Below are 24,431 nucleotides of genomic sequence, written 5' to 3' on the forward strand. Positions count from 1 at the left end.
CAAAATACAAAGAATTAATCCCTTTAATTTGGCACAAATTGAACCAGCATGCTGAAAACTTGTGTGCTATTATGGGCTAGTGAGAGACTCACACATGTCTTTGTCTTTGATGATGCCACAGAAATACTGCGGGTTCTCTACAAAACTGGACAAGCCAGAATCCAGTGTGCCATCATCTGAAGATAGAGGACTTGCCCCGAAGTTCATGAAGCGGAGAGACACGGCCAGATCATCCTCAGTGCCTAGAACAGACGAACCTGTAGACACACAGACAGGAAGTGGTTCCCAAGCAGCTCTGGGTCAGCATATTTCTTCACATCTGTAACCTGAGCCCTGATAAGTTAATCAACTTATTGGCAATTACAGAGTCAACATCTGAAGAGCTCTAGACAAATTCCTATGCAGTTTGACAACATCTCTCTTAATTTTCCTTGTACACTCCTAGCTAGTTACGTTTCAGATTTAGCCGAGTGTTTACAGATGAACAATTAAGTTTGTCACTTACAGGGCTTGACATTAACACCCGCCAAATGCAGGTGGATTTCAGCAGTGCCGTTTAAGACATTTGTCACTCCTACTAGCCACTTTGGTGGGTTTAATTTTATATATAATATATACATTTTTCAATTGTAGTCTTTTAAAAAGGCATCTGAAATAATAAACTAAGTGCAATGTAGTGTTGTCAAAAATATCAATTTTTTGATACATAACGACACTGAAATATCTGACACGCTTCCAATACTCATTTTCCGCAGAATAGATACACGATACCAGCTGCTCTTTCTCTCTCTCTCTCTCATCTTTGACAGCGAGTTGACACACAAACCCGCCTCCCCTCGCTCACTCATTTCATTTGCTCCGGATAAATATTGTTACAGGTCTTAAATTCCTGCAGATTTTGTGCTCACACCCAAAGTGTGCACACACAAAGCCACCTCTCAGTACTAAATTGAGTTATTTTTCACTGCGTATTGCGCTTAAACAGTCAAATACACACAAAATAATGTCAAAATGGCGATCTTGGCAAGTATTCACAGTCAGTTATGTTTTAAGTGAATGTAAACAGTTGAGAAAGAAAAAGCATGTGTAAGAGTATAATGGGTTTGTGCATCAGGTCTTAAAGTGACAGAAGCCTAATATACCTGCTGCCAAATTATGAAATGATATTAAAAATATCTATATGGCAGTTTTTTCCCCATGGTATCAATGTCAAAATTGTGGCCAGTGAAAATCCGGAGTGGCTAGTAACTTTGGAAAACCACTAGCCACAGTGGCTGGTGAGCAAAATAGTTAATGTCAAGCCCTGGTCACTTGATCAAAAAAACTGATAAAAAAAAACTAGAATTTTTAAGTTGCTTGTCTGTGCCATAATGTAACGTAAACTAAATATTTTCCAAATATTATTTTACACATATGTATATAAGAATATTGGATTTCATACATGAAAATATTGCACAATAATGATCTTATTTGGTGGTCCATGGCATCTATATGATTGAAAACCCCTGATTTAGGAAACTTTTTTCGACAAGCTGCAGGATTTGAGGTATCATGTAGCACAAATGGTTACATAGTGCAATTTAATACTCGAAGTTTGGGTTTGTTCCAATCTGTAACCCTAATTGTGAGAAGTAGTACTGGTGATGCTTGCCTTGGCAAACACCACTAACAGTATGTTGTGTTGGATATATGTAGAAATGTTTAAAATTGACAATTTATTGCATGCACAAAACAGCATCTATACAACAGATATCTAGCAAAATGTTTACTTGATCCGAAGAAAATCACCTCAGTTTTAGGAAGCAGAATTAAACGCAAAGGCCTCTCGTTCAAATCACAAAACCCACTCAAGCTATAACCGCAGAGACCCCAGACTGGGCAGAGAAGAGGAACGCAGGGAATAGAGGGCGAGAGGGGAGGGAGGCAATCAGGTCCACTTAGGCACTTTGTGAGCGGAGCGAGTGGACCTGAAAAGCCTGGCTCCATCACTCTTCTTTAATGGCTCGCTCGCGGCTGGGGCTCCCGATGCTATTTACTTTGCATGCTGTAATTAAGACCTGGCAGCACTTTGCCGAGCTGTTAGGCTGACACTGTACAAAGTTACAGCTTAGAAGAGACTGTATTTCGCTTGCTTTTTGTGCGTTACTTAAAAGCAACACAATGCCTCCTGTGGAACTCATTCAGATTCCAAAATAATAATGGAGAAAGTCATTTTGGCATGGGCTGTGATTGTGCTGTCTCTGGCTTTCTTGTTTAGCACTAACATTCTTCTTCTGTTGCCTGAGTCACACCTGGTTTGTTTCTGCAATGTTTGTTTAGTTCCCTTTCCTTTGAAAGACCTCAAAACATCTTCATTTGAGACGTAAACTGATTTAGCTTTCTGATTAAGTGAAAATTAATGAGTTCTAAGCTGTATTTTGGGAGAAATGTCGAGGTGTCTATGTAAAAAGGCACTCTAAATGAAAATTTGTAGCACAGATGAAATGATAACATGAGATGAAGGCTTCAGTCATATTAGTAGCCTACAAAAAAACTACAAATCCTATAAATGGTGGACTGGCCACCATATTTAGATCACATGACCTTGACTATCATATCAGCTAGTAATACATAAAAAAGTAATAATTTTAGATTACACTTTATTTGATTGTCCACATTAGACATTCTACTAAATAAAAGTAACTTTGCAACTACATTTCAGCTAACTCTTATTAGAGTATTAGTAGACTGTTAGGTTCGGGTTAATAGAATAAGTTGACATGTACAAAGTCACTTATAGTCAGTAGAATGTCTGTTGGGGAGCATCAAAATAAAGTGTTAGCAGATATTAAGCACAGTCTATAATATCTATTGAGAGTTAGTTGATATGTAGTTGCAAAGTTACTTATAGAATGTCTAAAGTGGACTATCGGAATAATGTTAATCATTATACTTCTGTAATCTGATGTATTTTTGAGCAAAATAGGATGTTTAATGAGAAAAAATGAAGGGTGGAGCTTGATTACATGCCATTACATACCAAATTGGATAGTTGGTGGGAAGATTTTGAAAAGTAAAAGGGATTTGTAACATCAGTTGAAGAGGAAAATTGTTTCAGAGCAGTGCGGAGCAAAATTGTGGAGTAACATGCACAATATGCATTAAGAACGTAAATGCGGTCTGTTTTGATTTCAGTCTGACTTTTCACAAAGACTGTATATATACTAAGATTGCTATGAATGGGAGAGACTACAATGCACAATATGGAGGAGTAACACTGCAGCTGCTGTTAGAAGCTCTGGTTCCCATTTATGAGATGGATTTTGCTACTGATTTGAAATATGTTATTTGAATCTGAGTTTGGCAAGAATTTCCCCTTTCAAGTTGGTCTTACATGCCCGAAGTAGCTGTGTTGCAAATATGGAAAGGGATTTTGGTAATACACAAAAAATCAACATGAAATGTTAATTGCAACTAATTTTCAAGCAAAACAGGATATTTAATGAGAATGCAGGGTGAGGCTCAATTGTATCCGTTGAGAATTAATTTGTTTGTGAAAAGGAAAGTTGTTTCAGAGCAATACAAAAGCAAGGTTTAGGAAGCAAAATGTTTGTTAATATGGAATAACATGCACAATTAAACCAGGAACGTGCATTAAGTAAATATGGGTGGTTTTGATTTCATGTTGACTTAGAAGAACTTACGGTGGATGCCGAACTTGGAGTGCTGTCCACATTTATTGATGACAACAACCATGATGAGCAGAAATGTGCACGCAAACACCGCAAGACCCACCGCTACTGACACCTATGACAAAATTAGAGCGATAACAGTTATACAAGAATGTAAAAAATAACAAGATGTTGTGCATCATATGTGACTCGTCTCATACCCCAAACACTCTGCTCTCCAGTTTCTCCGTCTCTGTTGATTGGTTGGTGGGAGCTGCTAATGTTAAAACATTTAATGAAATGTTACTTTATTAACACTGCAAAAAATAATTTTCTTAATATTTCTTCTTGTTTTCCAGTACAAATATCAAAACATTTTTAAATAGAGATACATTTTATTAAGTATTAAAGGGTTAGTTCACCCAAAAATGACATTTCTGTCATTAAGTACTCACCTTCATGTTGTTCCACATCCGTAAGACCTTCGTTCATCTTCAGAACACAAATTAAGATATTTTTGATGAAATCCAAGAGTTTTTTTTATCTCCCATAGAAAGCAACAAAATTACCGTCATTCAAGGTCCAGAGAAGTTGTAAAGACATCATTAAAATGTCAACCAGACTACATTGGTTCAACTATAATGTTATGAAGTGACGAGAATACTTTTTGTGCACAAAAACAAAACAAAAATAATGACTTTATTTAACAATTTTTCCTCTTCCCTGTAAGTCTGTTATGCAGTTAGTGCAATGAACGAATTGCAGAGCTTCCGTGTTTACGTCTGAACGCCGGCTCATTATTGAATGTGGTAATTTTGTTGCTTTCTATGGGAGATAAAAATCCTCTTGGATTTCATCAAAAATATCTCAATTTGTGTTCCGAAGATGAACAAAGGTCTTATGGGTGTGGAATGACATGAGGGTAAGTAATTAATGACAGAAATTTCATTTTTTGGGTGAACAAACCCTTTAAAGCATATATATTATGCCCTTATACAACATCTTGATTTTGTTTTCAGGATCTACTAGAATAGGTTTTCATGCTTGAATGTTCAAAAACACATAATTTTTCACATATTTGACATTGTTGCAGCACCTCTCTTCCCAGTCTGTCAGTAACGCTCTGTTTAGTTCCTGTCTCTATGAAACCCCCCCCTCCTTCCGAAAAGTGCAGTGTGCTCTGATTGGTCGGCTGGACCAGTGTGTTGTGATCGGTCAACTGCTTTGAGTGTTTTGGAAATATCACACCCATTACCATAACAGCGAGTTTCAGCACACTACTAACTTAACTCAACCAGGCCCCGCCCCTTTATTTTGTGTATGCATTGGACGGGAATTATTTAAATGACAATCATTGTGACGTGTTCGTTCCTGGAAGAAAACTCATGACTACAGTGGAGGCATTTCAGGGAGTTCAGAAACAGTGTGCACTGAGATAGAGAAAGTTGAAAATGTGAAGCAGCATTATAGGTCCTCTTTAAATTGATCATTTAAGATATTAAATTTATCAAAATTAAGAAAGAAAAAATATCTTGTTTTCCCTTTGAATTAAGTTTAATTTTCTAATTTTACTTGTTTGAAGTAAAAAGTCACTTAATTTTGATAAATTTTTCATAAAACAAGACTTAATATCTTATTTATTTTGCTTCTCAAGTATATGTATCTTGGTTGAGGAATGTTTAGGTATTTATACTGGAAGACGACAAAAACACAGAAAGGATTTATTTGTTTTTTTTGCTGTAAATGACATAACTGAATATTTTAGTCAAAGCAATTGTGAGTTAAAAGCCATTTGGACATTTGACTTACAGGAATCTGACTTAGAGTAACTTACTTGGGTCATCAGGGAGGACTGGCATGTGGAGAGAGATGATAACAATAAATCACTCAATGCACAACAAAGCTGATGCAATACATGTTGTGTGATGATGTGCACTCACCAGGAATGATGCCCTCTGGGTCAAAGGGGTCAAAAGGATTATCCATGAACTTCCCGTTTACCGTACCCTGGTCCCTACCCAGTTTATTCTCCACGATGAGTGTGTAGTTGCCATTGTTCAGATGGGTGGGCTTGTTGAGGAACAGACAGCCGTGTTGAATGGAGCCATCGGCTGCATCTCTGATCAGTTCGGTGTAGGTGTAGCGGGTTTCGATGAGAGGCGTGTTGTTGTACAGCCATTTGATGGTGGCGGGAGGATTGCTGTCCACAGCAAATGGGAAACACCAGTGATGTTGTGGTTCTGGGTCTTTTAGAAACAAGATCCGCACTGGAACTAAACACAGATGGGGAATGAGTTCACACGTGTGCAGTGAGATATAATCACAGTCCATTAGGGATGCACAATTTTGGCCGATATTGGGTATATAATTGTTTCTGCCTATTTTGAGATTTAGATTACTTTATCATCTTGGACTAATGTAAAAGAGATAGTGATAGATTATGGCAAAGGGGGTTTATAAATGCGTTCATCCATCATAAAAGTAATCCATACGGCACGATGCAGGATGTAGTGTCATAAGCTTAGATGCCTCTTGCGATTCAGACAAATAGGGCTGGGCAACAAACTCAAGCTGCTCTTCTCTTATATCGAAATCCTCCGACATTTCGCTTTAAAATTTCTCGTTTTAGACTTCTAATTCGTGATCGGTGTTTTGTTTTGCTCTATCCTCTGCATTCGTCATTTCGTCATGCGTCAAGTCAGAGTTTACTCTTCCACCGCAAATCGATATGTACAGCCTTCTGCTTTAAGCTAGTTATTTTACTTTATAAAGTTTTAAATATGGATATTTTTCTCAAAAAAAAAAACCCATCACTTCATTTCAGAAGACCTTTATTAACCCTCTGGATTATATTTATGATGGATGGGTGCATTTTTGGGGGGGCTTCAAAACACGCCCCCCGTTCACTACCATTATAAAGCTTGAAAGAGCCAGGATATTTTTACGTATACCACCGATTGTGTTCGTCTGAAAGAAGTTAGTCATATACACCTAGGATGGCTTGAGGGTGAGTAAATCATGAGATAATTTTCATTTTTGGGTGAACTATGCCTTTAAATACCCTTTTTTTAAAAAGTACAACAAACTTTACACATCTGGCTATCTAATCTTTATTTATACTCTATTATTATGAGCACTTATTCTATTCTTATTCAAAAAGCATATATTTTTAAAGCAGATTTCAATAGAATGTACTAATATTATTATTATTAAATAATAATACATAATTATAATAAATAAATATTAAATAATTAAATGATTATTGAAGAATTTTAATTATCTTCATTTATTAAATGAGAATATTTTAAGAATATCCTTTATACTGTACATTATAACTATACATTATTTGTGTTTTATCCATTATTTGTGTGTGTGTGTGTGTGTCTATTTTAGTGTGTCTGTCACACTGTATCAGGCAGCAGATTACTGTCTGTATTCCTATTGGTAGTCATTGCATTGCATCATTGCTCATTTGCATAAAGTTGAATTCGCTTACTGCCGGAAATCATTGATGTAAAGAAGCTCACACAATGTTCCTGAATGAATAATGCTTTTCTATATCTAGTACCTGTTCTTCAGAATAGCTCAAATGACTGGTGCATCCGTCTTAATTTTTTCCATGAATCAATGTGCTCCATCTTTACAGTAAACCTGTTGACCTGTTATAAATAATAAATCTCTGTCTGTTTAGGGGACCTAACCACAAGAGGCACTTGAGAGCCTGGTGAAGGTGGGATACAGGAAATGGTTCTTTTAGCCGGGAGAACATGCTGATGCGCACAGCCCGGTCGCTGCTTCATAACCATTTCAGTGCTCTTAACCCGTGACCCTGCCTCCAGAAAGTGCTTCGCACGGAGAATCACAGTCATTTGTGTCATGGCCTAGAGTTCATGCTTGAAAAACCATCCTCGTTACACCGACCCGATGTTAACGGTTGAGCAAGTTCGAGAGCCATCTGTGAGCTCCACTAATTGTGGTAATCAAAAGGAATTAAATAATTTAATCCATTAATTGGGTTGCGGTTAAGGTAGATGGCCGAAGGTGAATTTCATCATCTGGAGCTACAGTTAGCGCAGTACAGTACACTAAGGCCATAACTAACACTAGGGAATTATATTATCGATTAGCATCTGGGTTTAATAAAAGATGTTTCGGGTCAGAATTATGCCGTGGCAGCACCTGCGCGCTGTGCAGGATTTCGTGAGCTCGCTGCAATAACCGGCCTGCTAATTTAGGAGCTAATTAAGCAGTGGCCGCTGACGAGCCGTTGTCCACTGGTCACGTGATTCTGATAGACTGGCAGCTAGAACACTTGCTATCTGCCAATCGGTCCTCACAATTATATTTCCGGACTATGGGGGAGAGAAATCCATTAGTAGAGAACAAACAAGATCTGAAGACGGTTATCATCCCATTTTCCTGACAGTCATTATCGCTCCCTTGATGGCTATACATTTGTCTGAAGTCAAGCACTGTTTTTCTTCTTTCTGAAGAGGAGGTGATAAACAGTGATAATTGCTGTGGTGTGGAGTGCGGTCATATGGGAGGATTTTCGATGGAAAATTTCGACCGTTGCAATGCTGTTGCTTCTTTCAAGGGCAGGGTTATTATCGTTTACTAAAATATTAAAAACACTTACATTTGAAATTGAAATAAAGCTGAAATAAAATAAACTATAAATATTAGATGAAAAACATAAACTAAATGAAAGTTCAACTAACTAAAATAAAACTTAAGCACTAAAATTAATAAAAATGTATTTTTTATATAAAAAAAAAAAAATTAAGCACTAAAACTGAAATAAAAAATAAATCTAAATAGGCTAAAACCAAAACTTAAACTGTAAAAAAAAAAAAAAAATCTAACTGAAATAAAAAAAAATATATAAAAAAACTTGTTTTATTTAACTTATTATTTTATTTCAGCTATTTGCCAAAGCAACTTTTCTCATTTTCTTTTAGTTTAATTTGATGTACTAAAAAATACAAAGCCCCGCACAACATGCAGGAAGATATATGTATATTGTGGCCCAAATGAACAAATTGTTCCCACAACTAAGTAATACGTCAGCACGTTTTACTAATTCATTCCCTCGTTTTAAGTAAATTGTGTGCATTATATAATAATTCGTTCCCTTGTTTTATTAAATCAAAATAAAGGAAGGAATTAGTACAATGTGGCCACGATTTTGTAAAACAAGGGAACAAATTATTATAAGAATCTCATTTGCAGTCGCAATCAGATTTGAAAATGTGCTGGTAGACATTTATGCTTAGCACCTTGGTCTTTGGCAGAAAACTGGCAGCATATGAGGTGTAAAAAATAACAGAAATTAAAGAAAAAAAATGTCAGTACTTACATTCGATATCCAGCTGCACCGTGGCTTCATCCATTCCAGCACGATTTTCCGCCTCACAGGTGAGATTGTGTAGGTTGTCTCTAGAAGACACGCTCCTCATGTGGAGAACCAGCTCCAGAGTTGATCCACAGATTCCTTGCTGTGGACAAAGATGAATGTTGACAAGATTTAATGGATTGAATTTGTAAAACTCTTTGAAGTCCTGCAACAATGTCTGATCAACCAACCAGATTGTAGTGTGCTGGGGTAAGGGACTTCAAGAATAGTCCTTTCAACCAATTTTATTATATATGTATTAATTTTGTCCAAAGTGACTAAGGGTGTGTTCACACTTGTAGCACGGTTCTTTTGGTCCAGAGCAAAATAAATAAATAAATAATAATACATTTAGTCCTGGTTCACTTAGCGTTCACACTGTCATTTTTAAGACCGAACCTAAAGATACAAAACAAAAACAAACATATTTTGCGATGGAACTTAACGAATATCCAAAACAATGCTGTGTTCTGGGCTAAATGCTCTCTTTGTACGTGTATGTATGTATTTTGACCAGTTGAGAACTCGTGAAATGTTTATAAAATGTGTAAAGGAGCCAAAACAGTGGCAGAAATCCCTCCATCACACACACAAACGAAGATCTGCTGCAAGGAGATGGCATTTCTGATGTTAATGGGCAATGTACAGTAGACAGGCATGCTTCAGAATTCTGTCCATTTTAGGGTTGCATCTCGTGACATCACATCCTGTTTTTGGTTCGTTTAGATATCTTTGGTCCATGTTGCGTTCATTTTTCAGTCGAACCACATCAGAATTCGTTTGGAAGCAGACCAAGACTCACCGTTTCAGCAGTCCGCTTGTATTGGTGAGCAGCAGGGGTCGGATGGCAGCATTCGCACTTATTCAAATGAACCGCACTAACAGAGCAATCAGACCACAATTCATTTAAATCGAACCAAACCTGCCTGTGTGAACACACCCTTACAAATGAGGAATACTACAAGGAAAGTGATTAATCATAGGGTTACGGTTATGATTGCATGTTTTTTATGTTCCAGTACCAACAAATGATGTTGATCCAGGCACATGTACTACTGGTAAATCACTTTAGTCACTTTCCATTGATGCTTCATTGACAGCTTCAGTATTTCAATACAGTATGAAACCAGTGTCATGTACCTGCAGAGTCCAGCTGGACTGTAGGTGCTCAGTTCTCCAGCGGATAGTCGGTGTTGGTACTCCAGTCACCAGACAGGTAAATGTCAGGTTTCCTCCTTCTTGAGTGGTCAGTGTCGGTGGGTTGATTTTGACTTCAGGAACACCTGCAGAGCAGAAAAAAAAACATAAGGACCCCAAACTTTTGAACAGTAGTGTATGGTAACCATTATGACAGTTTTGTTTCAATATCTTAAAAGTGATGTATTTTATTCATAAGCAATGATTTACTTCAAACAGGTTTCCCAAACACTGCAGTTGGTTGGACAAATGGATAACTCGCAGTCACAGCATTTACACTTTTTGGGGAAATCAATCTTGCTTATTGTCTCTGCATATTTAATTGGGATAGAAGTAAGTAAAATTACACATTTGATCTTAAAATATGTTCCATTCCAGATAGGTGCACTTACTGCAGTTATCCATTTCAAATGAATCCAGCTGAACGCTGCTGCCATTGTAAATACAGTTTTGTTGAGAATCAATATCGCTTTGTCTTTTTCTATGCCATTGCTGAAGCCAGTAAATGTCACATGAGCAGGTGAGTTGATTGTCCCTCAAAATTCTGTGCAAAAGAGAAAGACATTTCTTATGCTTACTTCATGCTTTCAGCAAAATAATACATACGTAGGACCTCAAATCTATCACTTCAATTTTTCAGACAGAGGTAAATTGTTTACTTTTTCAGTCTCAAATCACCAGCAGAGTAGAATAAATCTGTAATTCACAGCACAGCAGAATATGAGTGGAGTGTGTTACTCACAGACTCAACAGAGGGACCGAATGGAACACCCTCCAACTGATGTGCACCAGTAAATTAGAGGCCAGATTTCTGTAAAAGAAAAGATGTGAGTTACATATGCAAAGGAGAGAGGCTATAGGCCTATTGGATTCATTCTCTTTCAATAAACGATGTGTAAATCTGTACCACAATCTGAGGTATCTTTTTTGTCCATAGCACAAACTTACAGGGCCGGTTCACACAGAACGCATTTTTCCATTCCGTTGCACTACTTTTCCATTGTTTTTCCTATGTAAACACGTGCTAGAAGAACATGTATGACCGTTGTGTCTCGCACATGGCACAGTGTTCTTAAAAATGCAACGCCTAAGTTAAAATCAGTTCAGCTTTTAAAAAACGCATCTCAAGACCTTTAGTTTTTTCCCCATTCCACTGCCCGCATCTCGCGTTTTTTTAAAGAAAACAAATTTTGCGCATTATTTTCCATTGATTTTCAATGTGAACACGTGCTTGACGGACATCTTTAACCGCTGCACTCGCATCTTTTGCAGCATCTCTCGCACAACACGGCATTCGAAAAAAGCGCCTCTCAAGTTAAAATAAGTTCAACTTAAAAAATGCATCTCTAGACCCTGCGTTGTTTTTCACTTCACTGACCTGCATCACATTTTTTAAACCAACCGCCCCTAAGCTTTTCCCATTCCACTGCGCTACTCTTACATTGTTTTTCAATGTAAACACGCTCTAGACGGATGTTTTTAACTGTTGTGCTCGTGTCTCGCATCTTTTGCAGAGTCTCGCACATGACACAGCATTCAAAAACTATGGTGCTCAAGTTAAAAAAGTTCAGATTTTAGTCTCTAGACCTTTGCACCATTTTTCCATTCCACTGACCTGCGTCTTGCATTTTTAACAGTAAAACGCTGTTCTGCATGAATGGCCCCTGATACTTAAGCTTAAAGGGATAGTTCACCCAAAAATGAAAATAAAGAAACAGAACCTGAAGTATGAGCAGTAGCAAGTGGCACTAACAAGATTCAAAGCAACAAAATATTTCATAGCAGCACTGCCTTACTAAATAACACTGGCCCACATCTCTCTGTATTGGCTGACAACTGGACTCAAGCTTAATTAGCTGAGTGAATTTCTTTTCTTTCTCACAGAAAAGCTAGAACAGGTTTTGAAGGCCTGTGTGTTGACCGCAGACATAGTTTGATGGATTTTTTTGCATCGTTTTGTGTACAGAAAGCTTCTCAATTCAAGGTTTCTGATTCAGAGATATTTGTTGTCTTGTTTAATTGAATTTGCGAGACCTCTGGAGGAGACGGAAGCTGAAATCTAAAGCTAAATAAAGAGAGATGACAGCCGATGGGGACAATAACGGCTTGGCAGATATAGATTCTCTGTGGCAGGGCTAATGGGGGCCAGCAAGGGTTCAAATATTTGTTTTCCCTACTCCCAAAAGTTCATGTCAGATGGGTCGGCCATCGGGGCCTATCTATTACAGCTCGATTCTACCATAGGGAGAGAACGTCTGAGAATAGCAGCTGCCGTTTCATACTGGCGTCGAAGGGAGGGGGAGGCCGTGGATTTAAAGAACCGAAGCGAAGGATGGGTCCCGGCGTATAAAAGATAGTCTCGTTTATACTTTTGATTTTTCATACTGTACATCCCCACCACCACACGAAGCTTACAGACACATCTGGTCCTCGCACAGCCCTCTGTGAAATATTGATTGCGTGATAATGGACCCTTAGTGGAGTGTATTTATTATGCATCAGTTGTCAATAATACGCCAAAGTGGGCGAGTAAAAGGTGACTGCTGGATATGCTCTCATGTTTCCTCAGAACCCCCCCATTCCCCCCTCCTGTGTGACCGCTTTCCCCCACATCAACAACAGTGGGCATGTCGCACACACTGGGAGATAACGATTACAAGATAGTGGAGATAAGGGTCAACAACCTTTCAGCTAATATCATTAGTGTTTTGTTGATGCTGTGATTAGAAATCTTCCCTTCAGGAGGGAATAGATGTTGGCTCTTTTAGTTCTGAAATGCATGATTAAAAATAGTTATGCTTCTATTTTTAGGTATTGAGTTACTATATATCAGTTTTCTTCTATTAAGACTTCTTGCTGTAGAGGTTCTATAAGATTTCTTGGTATAAGTGAAGTTTGATTTGTTGTATACATGATTTGGATGAGATGAAGGGCTTATAAACTATCAATGTCCCCCCACTTTTTGGGAAAGGAATAATTCCCCCAAAATGAAAATTGTCATTATTTACTCACCCTCATTTCATTCCCAAACTCATATGATGTGCTGTTTTTAAACTATATTCTTTTCCATCTAGTGATAATTCATGGTGATTAAAAATAAAGTCCCAATAAATAACTTCCATGTGGACACTATATTCAAAATGTTTTAAAGGGATAGTTCATCCCAAAATGAAAATTCTGTCATCATTTACTCACCCTCAAGTTGTTCCAAACCTGTATGTTTTTCTTTATTCTGCTGAACACAGAAGAAAATATTTTGAAGAATGTTGGTAACCAAAAAGTTGAGGGTAGACATTGACTTCCCATAGTATTGAAAAAAAAATACTATGGAAGTCAATGGCTACCTTCAGCTATCCCTTTAAGTCTCCTAAAATTCCATAGAAAAGAAACAGCATACAGGCTTTGCATAAATAATGACAGAATTGTCCTTTTTGGGTAAACTGTTTCTGTAAGACCTTGCAAAGGTCTCTGTCACAGGGTTGAATTGCAAATAGCAAATCAGGTGGAACAACTAGATGTCATGTCATGCAATTAATATTCATGAGCCAAGCTGATTTTGTAATGTCTCCTGCATCCCACCAAACATAATTTTCAAATTGTTCTTACGCCCTTGGATGACATAATGATCATGAACAGCAAATTTCCTTTTTAATTACGGAAATAAATGCAATTTCTGGAAGTGAAATGTGAAAATGTTTTCCTCAATAGTCATTTAGTTGCTAACTAACTTTAAATGTGCCTAGGGTTTTTACCGCCTGAGACCAATAAAGCAGCTTCACTCATCAGAAGGGAAGAGGATTTGAAGTGATTGACAGGTACAAGCCCTGAGACCCAAGTGTATTGTGGGAAGGCCAGTCGTATATGTAAAGAACACTCACACATACTGCAGCTTGAAATTATGCTGGAAGGCATTTTCAGAGATGTACACCGAGCCCACAGTCTGTGACCTGTCCTGAAAAATATATACAGAAGTCAGACAGATAATTGACTCTTTGAATATGAGAAATTTGTTTATAATTGTATACTGTTCAAAAATTTGGGGTTAGTACAAATTAATTTATTGGAAATTGTTACAAAATATATTGTTACAAAACAAAATGCAAAAACTGCATTCAACATCGATAATAATAAGAAATGTTTCTTGAGCAGAAAATCAGCGTTTTAGAATGATTTCTGAAAGATCATGTGACACTGAAGACTGGAGTAATGATGCTGAAAATTCAGCTTTGCATAACAAGAATAAATTACATTTTAAAATATATTTAAATAGAAAGCAGTTATTTTAAATTGTAATAGTATTCCACAATATTACATGCTTTACTGTATTTTTGGTCAAATAACTGCAGCCTTGGCGAGCGTAAGAGACTTCTTTGAAAAACATTTAAAATTTTTACCAACAGTAGTGTATATTAACTAAATATAATATATGTGAATCAATATCTATATATATATATATATATATATATGTATATGTGTGTGTGTGTGTGTGTGTATATGTACGTACGAAGTCTCATTTATATATTAAGTTACTTGAAAATCTTTGTTCAACGTTCAATCTGGTATATCTTTTGTGGACTGAAATACTTACAGGTTCTTCAGTTCTCTGTAGTTGGCGAGGTCTATGTCTGTGATGTTCTCCAGGTTTGCTTGATTCTCTATGTAGCTAGAGGGTTGAAATGAAAGAACAGATTGAAATTCAACTAAAATAATGCGCTATAATAATCATGCTCAATGTGATTAATTCAAATCTGATACTATCTACTGTATCTTTCTGATATATTTTGTTGGTGCACATTATTTCTGATTTTTGTTTGCATGATCAAAATGCAATAAATTGCTTCATCACTAAAATGACCTTTTCAGATGATGCCACAAATTCATCTTACTTTCAACCTTTCCCTTCCAACCACCTGAATCCAATCTGGTATGTAACAACCCCTTTTCATGATCTCATCTATTACCATCCTACATTATTTTTCATTGAATATTCTGTTTAAATCAGGAATACGTTCGTTGATGGAAGTAAAATAGTTTTCAAACTAAATTTCATGTTTTTCATGACTAATGAATTTCATGACTTTGTTGCACTCAATCTTCATTATGACATTTGTATTGTACAAATATTTAAATACATTTATGTACACCTGAGTACATTTAGCAAGAAGAAACTTGTTCTATCTCCACTCAAAAACTCCTGAATTTTGTTTCATGATTCCAGGTCTCTGTGAGTTATATGAAATAGCGCTCTGCCCTTGCAGCCCTTAATATGAGGCATAAACACCATCAGTGAAGTATTTTGAAATCGATTACTTTTTCATTTCCACACAAGCAGTTTTACTGAACACGAACAGCACTTGTACTTCCAGGAATGAGAACTCAGACTCTTTTTGAGAAAAAGTTTTCATAATGGCTCAGTGAATCAAACTATATAGAGCCAGTCTACTAAATACTTGAGAATCTATGAATGGACCATTATTACAGTGATTATTATATTTCTAGCATGTTTTATGTTTGGCAATGGTTCTTTTAATCCTAATTGATGAAGTGTGTAGCTTTTCATTTCTTAACCATGTCAGAAGACGTATCATGGCCATATTCCAGGATGTTAATGAATGTCAAGATTCATCAGGGTTAAAATTGTGAAGGAATGGTTCAGAGAGCCTGAAGAATCTTTTTCTCACATGAATCGGCACTTCGGAGTCCTGACCTTAACCTCAGTTTTTGGGATGTGCTGGAGGAGACTTTACAGAGTGCTCACCTCTTGCATTGCCAATACAAGATCTTGACCAAAAACTGATGCACCTCTCGATGGAAATAAATGTTATGGTGTTATTTCCATCAAGAAGTGCATCAATCTTTGGTCAAGATCTTGTATTGACAAAGCAAGAGGTGAGCACTCTGTAAAGTCTCCTCCAGCACATCCCAAAGACTTTCAATGAAATTAAATTAGATGCCAGTTCAGAAAAGTGATTCTTCATGCTACCTCCCAAACATTTTTTTTCACAATTTGAGCCTGATGAATCTTGACATTTGCATCCTGGAATATGGCCATGATACGACTTTCTTCATGTTTGTTTAAGAAATGAAAAGCGACACACTCCATCTTTTAGGGTTAAAAGAACTGTTCCCAAACATAAAACACACTAGAAACATAATAATCACTGTAATAATGATCCATTCATAGACTCCTAGGTATTTGCGAATTAAAATCCAAACAGCGACCTTCTTTTTTTTTTTGGCAGAGCAGTGTGTTTAAGCATACTTCATATGTGTTCCATAATTCAATACAACAAAGCTGCATAGTTAAAAAAATATCCACTAACAGAAAGTACCATGCCATGTTTTTAGTCTAATCATCTAGAAAACTTCATCCCGTGGGTCAGTGTCAGCTGGCGGCGACACTTGACATTGGAAAAAGCCAAATAAACCACAGAACTAATATCAGAAATATTTTTATGAACCATCATCACAAACTCATATGATGTTTAAGTACATTTTAAATTCAATTCAATATGATGTTTTCCCTGATATTTCTGATAATTGCTGTAGTGCTTCTTTCACTGTCAATACATAATCAAGCATGTGCAAATTATAGTACATTCACTGTGCTGAAATATGTCTTTTTTGAATTACAGCTTTAACGAGGTGGGGTATAATATAACCAGTGTGTTTTATTGTGTATTAATTGCAAAGAAATGATTGATCGCAAAATATTGACCAGTAGTGAGGCATTGAATATACACACATGCTGCTTGCCTTATATCTTCTCTTACTTGTACATAAATAATCTTTTCAAATATAGATGCTGATAACTAAAGACATTTTTACCGACTTCACTGGAATCTTTTGATCTGTGATTCTGTCCAGTTGTATACGAGAAGCACAAACAGATATTTATTAGCGTCTGATTGACCCAGAGAGACGTAATGCAATTACAGAGCAGGTGGGATGACATCTCAAACTGCTTTGGCTTATTGAATCGAGTCGAGTGGGCAATATTTCATCTATTGTTTTCAGCGGGGCATTCGCAAGCAATTCGCAGAATGGAATTTACAGCATGATGAATGATATATTTCTGCTGCTGGTATGAAGTTAATGGTCTCTTGTTTTCCTCCCTGGTAGAAGTGCTGTTCCTGTGTACTTTGCCCGTCTCACTAATATAGCGAAATGCTGCATTTTTACGGGCACAGAGTGTTCTGTGTAAACACGTGGTGAAAGAGCGTTCTCATTTATTGATTGAATCTTGTAGTAAATGTAGAGACTCTGCTGGAGTTCAGAGAATCACACTTGAGCAGGTGTACTGAGACAAACAACATTGGCAACCTGCCGAACTTTACCATTAAAATACAGTGACGACGTCAGACATTGTGTGACTGCATATACTTTACATTTATTATCTGTTCTTTATATATATATATATATATATATATATATATATAAATTATATATTAAATTGCATTATAATCATTCTACACTGTAAAAAAAAAAAAAAATTTTCATGATTTATCACAACTTTTTTTTCTTTTGTCAAATCAACTTAGATAATTAATATGGTTCAGATAACATAATATTTTAAGTTTCTATTTAATAAACCGGTGTCCTTTATTGTATTAACTCAAGTTGTTAATTTCAATGAACTCAAAAATTTAAGGCAATGTATCAAAAGCTGCTCTTTTCCATATAATGAAATTGCATTCAGTTTAAATTTAAGCTGGATTTATTAGATTGGGATTTGAACCCATTTTCTTTACACTCTAAACTAATGATTTCTATGTAGAACCAAGTTTTTTAAAAATGCATTTTTTTTTTCTCTTTGGTCATGTCTTGTCTCATCTCTTACAGGGCACCAAGTGAACCAGATCCTGAAAACATGACCTCAAAAAACATGGACACCTTTTGAACACAGCATTCAGCATCTATGAGCGATACACAGATATGGGCAGTGCACATTGTGACACAAACAAACACTATCAAGGTAACACACATCTAAAATAATGCAAACAAACACGACTCAAAACGCTGAGTTCTTAAAACACTCCAATGGACATAATTAATAAGAAAGTAAGATGCAGCATAACTTTAAAAAAATATATATATGTAAAGATGAGGTGAATATTGTTATTGACTGCAGAATTTGAGGCGAATTACTCTTTACTTTATAAGTATTTTTAATGATATTGTAGTGTAAAAGTACACTGGCTTTTTAAATATAACATCTAGCATTTCTTTCCATTTAAAATTGCATTGTTTACACTGAAGGGAGAGAATGCATGAAACAGAGTGAAATAAAGATTGTAAGAGGTGTGGTGATACTATAAGCTTAAGTGCATAAGTGCCATAATCATAAAAACACTATTCTGAATGAAGTGCAACATTCTCCACGGCTTGGTATCACTGTTAACACCTTCACCTCTGGGAACCATCTGGCTGACTGTACACACATGAACGTTAAGATGTTTTCTCACCATTTCCGAGAATAGATTATGTACCTGACACTCTTAAAAGCACTTAAAGAGAAGCTCAGCAGCACAAAGTACCAGGCCACTTTCCTCCAGTCCTTGATTAGTTTCCAAGGATTCCCTTGTTTTGGGAAAGTTCTGTTTTCAGTGCATTAGCTCCTGATTCCACAAATTAAATGAAATGTGCTCAAAAGCAATAAATGCAGGTCTAATTATAATTAGATTGGCCTGCCAGGAAAAAACTCTAGGCTAAACCAGGGAACGCATGCACAAACTATACATCCAAATGCCCAGATTTCTCAATGAAAATTCTTGAAGGCCAATCACTTTGATTGAACTCGCAACCCGTTCCATCTCCTTGCAAGATCAAGAACTTCCACGGAAGTCTCCGCAACTTTTATCAAGCAGCTCGCTGTTTCCGTTCAATGTAAAGCTCATCAAACAGTTTCAAACTCAACTTACATTTCCGTGACGTTTTCGCCCTCCTGTGGCGCCAGCGCTGGGATGCTGGTGATCCCGTCCAGCTCTAGGCATTGCAGCATGGCAAAGGAACAGCGGCAGGCACTTGGGCATCCGCTCAGGGCTGGTGTAACCAGGACAAAAAGCAATACCACAACCGGGGCCACCCTACACTCAGCCATGGTGGGGTTCGAGTGAGTTTGTTCTCCTGGAGGAAACTCCACCCTGCAGCAGGAACTCTGGACGTGATGAGAAGTGGCTCTTCTCTTGGCCAGCACTCAGGGTTATGATCCCATCCAGGAGCTGAGCTATTGAGCCGTGTAGCAGGGCCCAGGGGAACGGTGGGCTGTTGCCTCCTCTCACTACCTCCCAGTCCGAGATGGAGAAAAGGAGGGGAGGGGCAAAGCAGTCCATTAGTTGAGTGTGAGTGTGAGATGAGAGAGAGCAATGGTCACCAGACACCTCTGTGACACTTGCAGAAGTGAGTGTGAGCTGCAGGTGGAAGCGTATAGATCCACCTGTTAAAGCTGAACATGAACTTTGAGCTTATGAGGCAAACACAACTCATGACTCATGCATGCACAAAGGGCAAGGATTGTGCCATTTCCCCAATTCTTCTCTGTCCTCCTCTAGGACTGTCCAGTGTTTATCTAAAAGTGATATGCAATGTTCTGTATGAGTGATATGTTATGTTTGGTATCATCTGAAATGTTTTATTGAAACTGGTCCCGTGATGTGCCATATGCGAGATTGCTGTAAATGAAAGAATAAAGAGTAAATGAAACTCATTGCTGTCTAGGAGAACCAACTGAGATATTTTTTTCTTGGATTTTTCCTGATAAAATAAGTAAAAATAGACTGTTAGACTCTAAAACACTCTGGGTTAAAAACAACCCAAGTTGGGTTGAAAATGGACAAACCCAGCGATTGGGTTGATTTAACACAGCTGTTGGGTTAAATGGTTGCCCAACGTGCTGGGCAGTTTTATTTAACTCAACTATTGTTTAAAAATTCCTATATGGCTGGCTTAAAATTAACCCAAAATAGGTTGGAAATTAAAAATCAAACACATAATTACTAATAATCAAAAGGCGAACATATATTAATAAGCAATTTAATAAATGTTTATTGTTTAATTGTTATTAATTAAACTTATTAATAAATTTTTATTCATTAAACATTAATAAATGTTAATTTCCAACATACTTTTGGTTCATAGGTTCACAGGCTTTTTTTTTTAAGCAGAATAAATCTGAGAAGCAGGAGACTCGAGCAAAGGTCTCCATTTGCTCTCTTTTTGTCTGAGAGAAAATGTAAGTGCTCAGAAGTTGCTCTTTTATTGCTCCGTAAACATTTAAAGCATACATTTATTTCTCAGATGTTTCTCTTAAAATGTCTTGAACACAAATAGGAAATTGTTGACATAAAGGAGGAATATAGAGCCATAAAATTAAGGTAGATAAAGTAGCTCTAGAATTTAAGAAATAGGAGTTCATATTGAGGCCTTTGAATTTTGATCGCAGACTTTAGCAAATCCGAGCACAGTTTGAGACATTTAGAGATCTCTTCTGAAACTCTAAAGGAGGCACATGTGAGATCACTGGCTCTTTTTCTCAGCAGAATAAATCTGAGACACACAAGTCTCGAGCAGAGGTTTCCATTTGCTCTCCATTGAATATTATTGCTGTCTAGGAGAAACAATTGAGATTAGGAAGATAACTATTTTGTGTTTTTTCCCTTTTTGTCTGAGAGAAAAAAAAATAAGTGCTCAGAAGTTGCTCTTTTATTGCTCCATAGACATTTAAAGTAAGCATTTTTTTCTCAGAAGTTTCTCTTAAAATGTAATGAACACAAATAGGAAATTGTTGACATAAAGTAGGAATATAGAGCCATAATGAATGTAGATAATATAGCTCTAGAATTTGATGAGAAATAGGAGTTCATATTGAGATCTTTGAATTTTGATTGCAGACTTTAAGACACTTTGAAATCTCTTCTAAAACTTTAGATGACACGTGAGATTACTGCGTATTTTTATCAGGAAAATAAATCTGAGAAGGCCAAGCAAATGACTACATTTAATATTACCGCTGTCTATGACAAACTATTGACGTTTAAAAAAGATCTAATTGGTGATTTTTCTTTCCTTCTTTTTTGTGTCAGCGGAAAATTTGAATGCTCAGATGTTGTTCATTTATTGCTCAGGAGAGCCATTTTATTTACTCTAAGAATCAATTGCATCGCTCTTAAAAATTTAATGGACACAAATAAAATTTTGTTGACATACAGTACAAATATAAAGCTATAAAATGAAAGTGGATATTATAACTCTAAAATCTGATGAGAAATACTTGAGCTCATACTGAGATTGCAGGAACCTTGTCGAATTCAAACCGATGAAAATCCAGAGATGTGCAACATTAAATTACATCATTTCAAATCTCATTTTGTTCTTGGTTGATATTAAAGAGATCTCATGTGGGTTTTTTTCTTCTGTGTGTTACAGATCCAGCTGTGCCTGTTGTAATTTTCCATGTGGTTTGAATCTTCAGCTCAGAGACACTCAAGGTTTTCTGGTACTGAAAGGGTACAGGAGGAGGATGGATGTTGTTGGCCGACTGCTGTGATTGCAGACTCTCGTCCTCCCATAAGGGATACATATTGTGCCCCGCCTCCCTCTCAGAGAGTCTCCATACACACAGCAGTAAGGTCATAGTGCCCTGACCACAATTACTGGCAGGACCCGAGCAGACCCTTTTTCTGCTGCAATAAGGACATAGTGATGGCTCCAGACTTCCTCCTCTTGTTCCCTCTTCATCAGGATCAGCAAAGAAAGATATAGTTGGAGAGAGAGAGAAAGATGGAGAGGGAGAGAATGAGGGGGCGAGTGAAAAATCCATCTATGGTGGTTTTCTATCCCGTGGCCCTAAAATGGCAACTCTAGAGTTTGGACGGTTCCCTCTTGCTCTTTAAAAGCTCAGCTTGTGAAGAGGCTTTTAAGACCATTTCGTAGATTCCGGACTCTATTATTGCCTCAGTTGTTTACCTCTTTACATCTAGCAGCGTACCTGTGTGCTTCCACAATCCATTGATTTCTTTCAGTGCGTTCTCACTCTTTAGAAAAAGAGAAAACCGTCAACATGAGGAGAGGCTGGCTGTTAATATTCCCTCGGTGTGCTTTAAAGAACGACTCGCAGAGACATCCATGATGACCATTACATAGCTTACAGGTCCTGTGAATTCAGGGAATCGTTCAACTAAAAACTTTAGATTCTGTCATTTTCTCTCCCTTATGTTGTTCCAAACCCTTTTAAAAGAGTTATTTTTAATAATATATTGGGCTCTTTTCCATTTAAATACAATGAAGGTGAACTAGAGCATTCAAGCTTCAAAAATGACATTAAAAAAGGTTCATAAAAGTAGTTCATAAGAGTCTTCTGAAGCCATTGTGTCAGTGAGTCAGAGAGAATCAGATCAGTCCTATTCATGTCAAATCATTTAGACGATTTTGTGAATCAGACATTGCTACTAAAGAGTTAATATGCTTTTTTGTCCTTTTTGGAAGACACTTGCTGATTTTCTGTCAAAATTACTGTCATTATTTTTCGGCGCGCCCTCCCAGTCCATTACAGTTATGGCATAGGAAGTGTAAGTGATTTTAAACAGGATATGCTGGATAAGTCTGTCAAGCCAATCAGAGAAGAGAATAATTCAATTACAGGCCAAATTCACCACTCCCACACAGCAAAACTACTGCTAATGGGCTGCAGCTTCCAAATACGAAGGAAACACCGGTCCTCTACTCTAAAAGGCTGTGTTCAGAATTGAATACTGTCTTTCCGCAGAGTATATATTGCATACTGCATGCTAATTTTTAAAAATATGTGAAACATGCAATATGCAGCTTGTTTCAAACAGTATGCTACACCGTTGTCACATATCCTCAAGGAATTGCTTGTTTAATTCAGAAAGTGCTATCCATTTATCTCTGAAATAAATATGGTTATTTATTTATTTAATATATATATATTTTTTAAATGTCTAAAATTTCTGTATATTTGTTTCATTTTTAAATATATATATATTTTTTTTAAATTTCATTAAAATTATTTATTTAAAATTCAATTTTATTGAAACCCTCTGGTGCTGTTTGAAAATTTTAGAATTTTTTTACTTTATCGGAATGGTACAAAACTTTGTAAAGGTTTTGGTGCTTTCCATGTGAACACACACACACACACACACACACACACACACACACACACAAATAAATCATGGACAAAATCTTACTGAAAGTTAACCTCAAATTTGGAGCACAACTTGTTTAGATTTTTGGCTTTTGATTTTCTCACAGTTTTAGAGTAAAACATGTTTTGGAAAATATATTTCAAATAAAATTTTAAAATAGTATTTTTGTCTATTTTTTATAATGATAAACGTAAACTTCTATAACTTTTTCTTTGTTTCACTTTTTAAACTTTTCACTTCAGCAATAATCTGCCAAGTGTTGACAGCTTTAAGATTTGCGACAGTTTAAGTTGGAAATTTCATTTTCCGGTCTATGCTCAAAAAGTGGTTAACAGGTAATAAAAGAATCATAAATATTCCGTAAATATAATTTCATACCATAAAACCCCCTAAAAATACAAAATATTAAATAAAAAACATTATCGAACTAAAATATAGTACATTAATTTCATTGAAAAAAAAATAAATAAATCGGTCATTGTGACCACCACACGAGCAGCACCAGAAGGTTAAATATGTCTTAAAGGGTTAGTTCACCCAAAAATGAAAATAATGTCATTTATTACTCACCCGTAAGACCTTTTCGTTTATCTTCGGAACACAAATTAAGATATTTTTGATAAAATCCGATGGCTCAGTGAGGCCTCCATTGACAGCAAGTTAATTTACACTTTCAGTGGTGCTAAAAACATATTTAAAACAGGTCATGTGACTACAGTGGTTCGGAGCATGAAAGTCACGTGATTTCAGTAAACGAGGCTTCGTTACGTCATAAGTGTTTCGAAATTTCAATGGTTCACGTGACTTTGGCCGTTTGATTCACGCTCCGCACCACTGATTCGAAACAAAAGATTCGTAAAGCTTCGAAGCTTCATGAAGCAGTATTTTGAAATCGCCCATCACTAGACAGTGTTGAATAAAGTTATTTTGTTTTTTTGACGCACAAAAAGTATTCTCGTCGCTTTATAATATTAAGGTTGAACCACTGTAGTCACATGAACTGTTTTAAATATGTCTTTAGTA

General features: G+C 36.6%; 1 protein-coding gene and 1 long non-coding RNA gene across 2 annotated transcripts in view; one reads left to right on the plus strand and one right to left on the minus strand.

Moving 5' to 3' along the window:
- The window catches only part of ntrk1 (neurotrophic tyrosine kinase, receptor, type 1), a 31,434-nt gene extending 11,775 nt beyond the window's left edge, over positions 1-19,659 (minus strand). Inside the window, 13 exon segments of the mRNA XM_051865067.1 lie at positions 93-257; positions 3,684-3,786; positions 3,872-3,927; positions 5,485-5,502; positions 5,591-5,923; positions 9,010-9,148; positions 10,186-10,328; positions 10,635-10,786; positions 10,985-11,053; positions 14,121-14,170; positions 14,172-14,189; positions 14,827-14,905; positions 19,164-19,659. Coding sequence (XP_051721027.1) covers positions 93-257; positions 3,684-3,786; positions 3,872-3,927; positions 5,485-5,502; positions 5,591-5,923; positions 9,010-9,148; positions 10,186-10,328; positions 10,635-10,786; positions 10,985-11,053; positions 14,121-14,170; positions 14,172-14,189; positions 14,827-14,905; positions 19,164-19,342 — 1,504 coding nt within the window. The 5' untranslated portion in view covers positions 19,343-19,659.
- On the plus strand, positions 167-23,133 carry LOC127497006 (uncharacterized). Its single transcript, XR_007925414.1, has 3 exons — positions 167-299; positions 18,085-18,217; positions 21,667-23,133. It is a non-coding gene; the product is annotated as an uncharacterized LOC127497006 (long non-coding RNA).
- Positions 23,134-24,431: the final 1,298 nt, after the last annotated feature.

The sequence above is a fragment of the Ctenopharyngodon idella genome, chromosome 16 (assembly GCF_019924925.1).
Source record: "Ctenopharyngodon idella isolate HZGC_01 chromosome 16, HZGC01, whole genome shotgun sequence".
NCBI classification, from domain to species: Eukaryota; Metazoa; Chordata; class Actinopteri; order Cypriniformes; family Xenocyprididae; genus Ctenopharyngodon; species Ctenopharyngodon idella.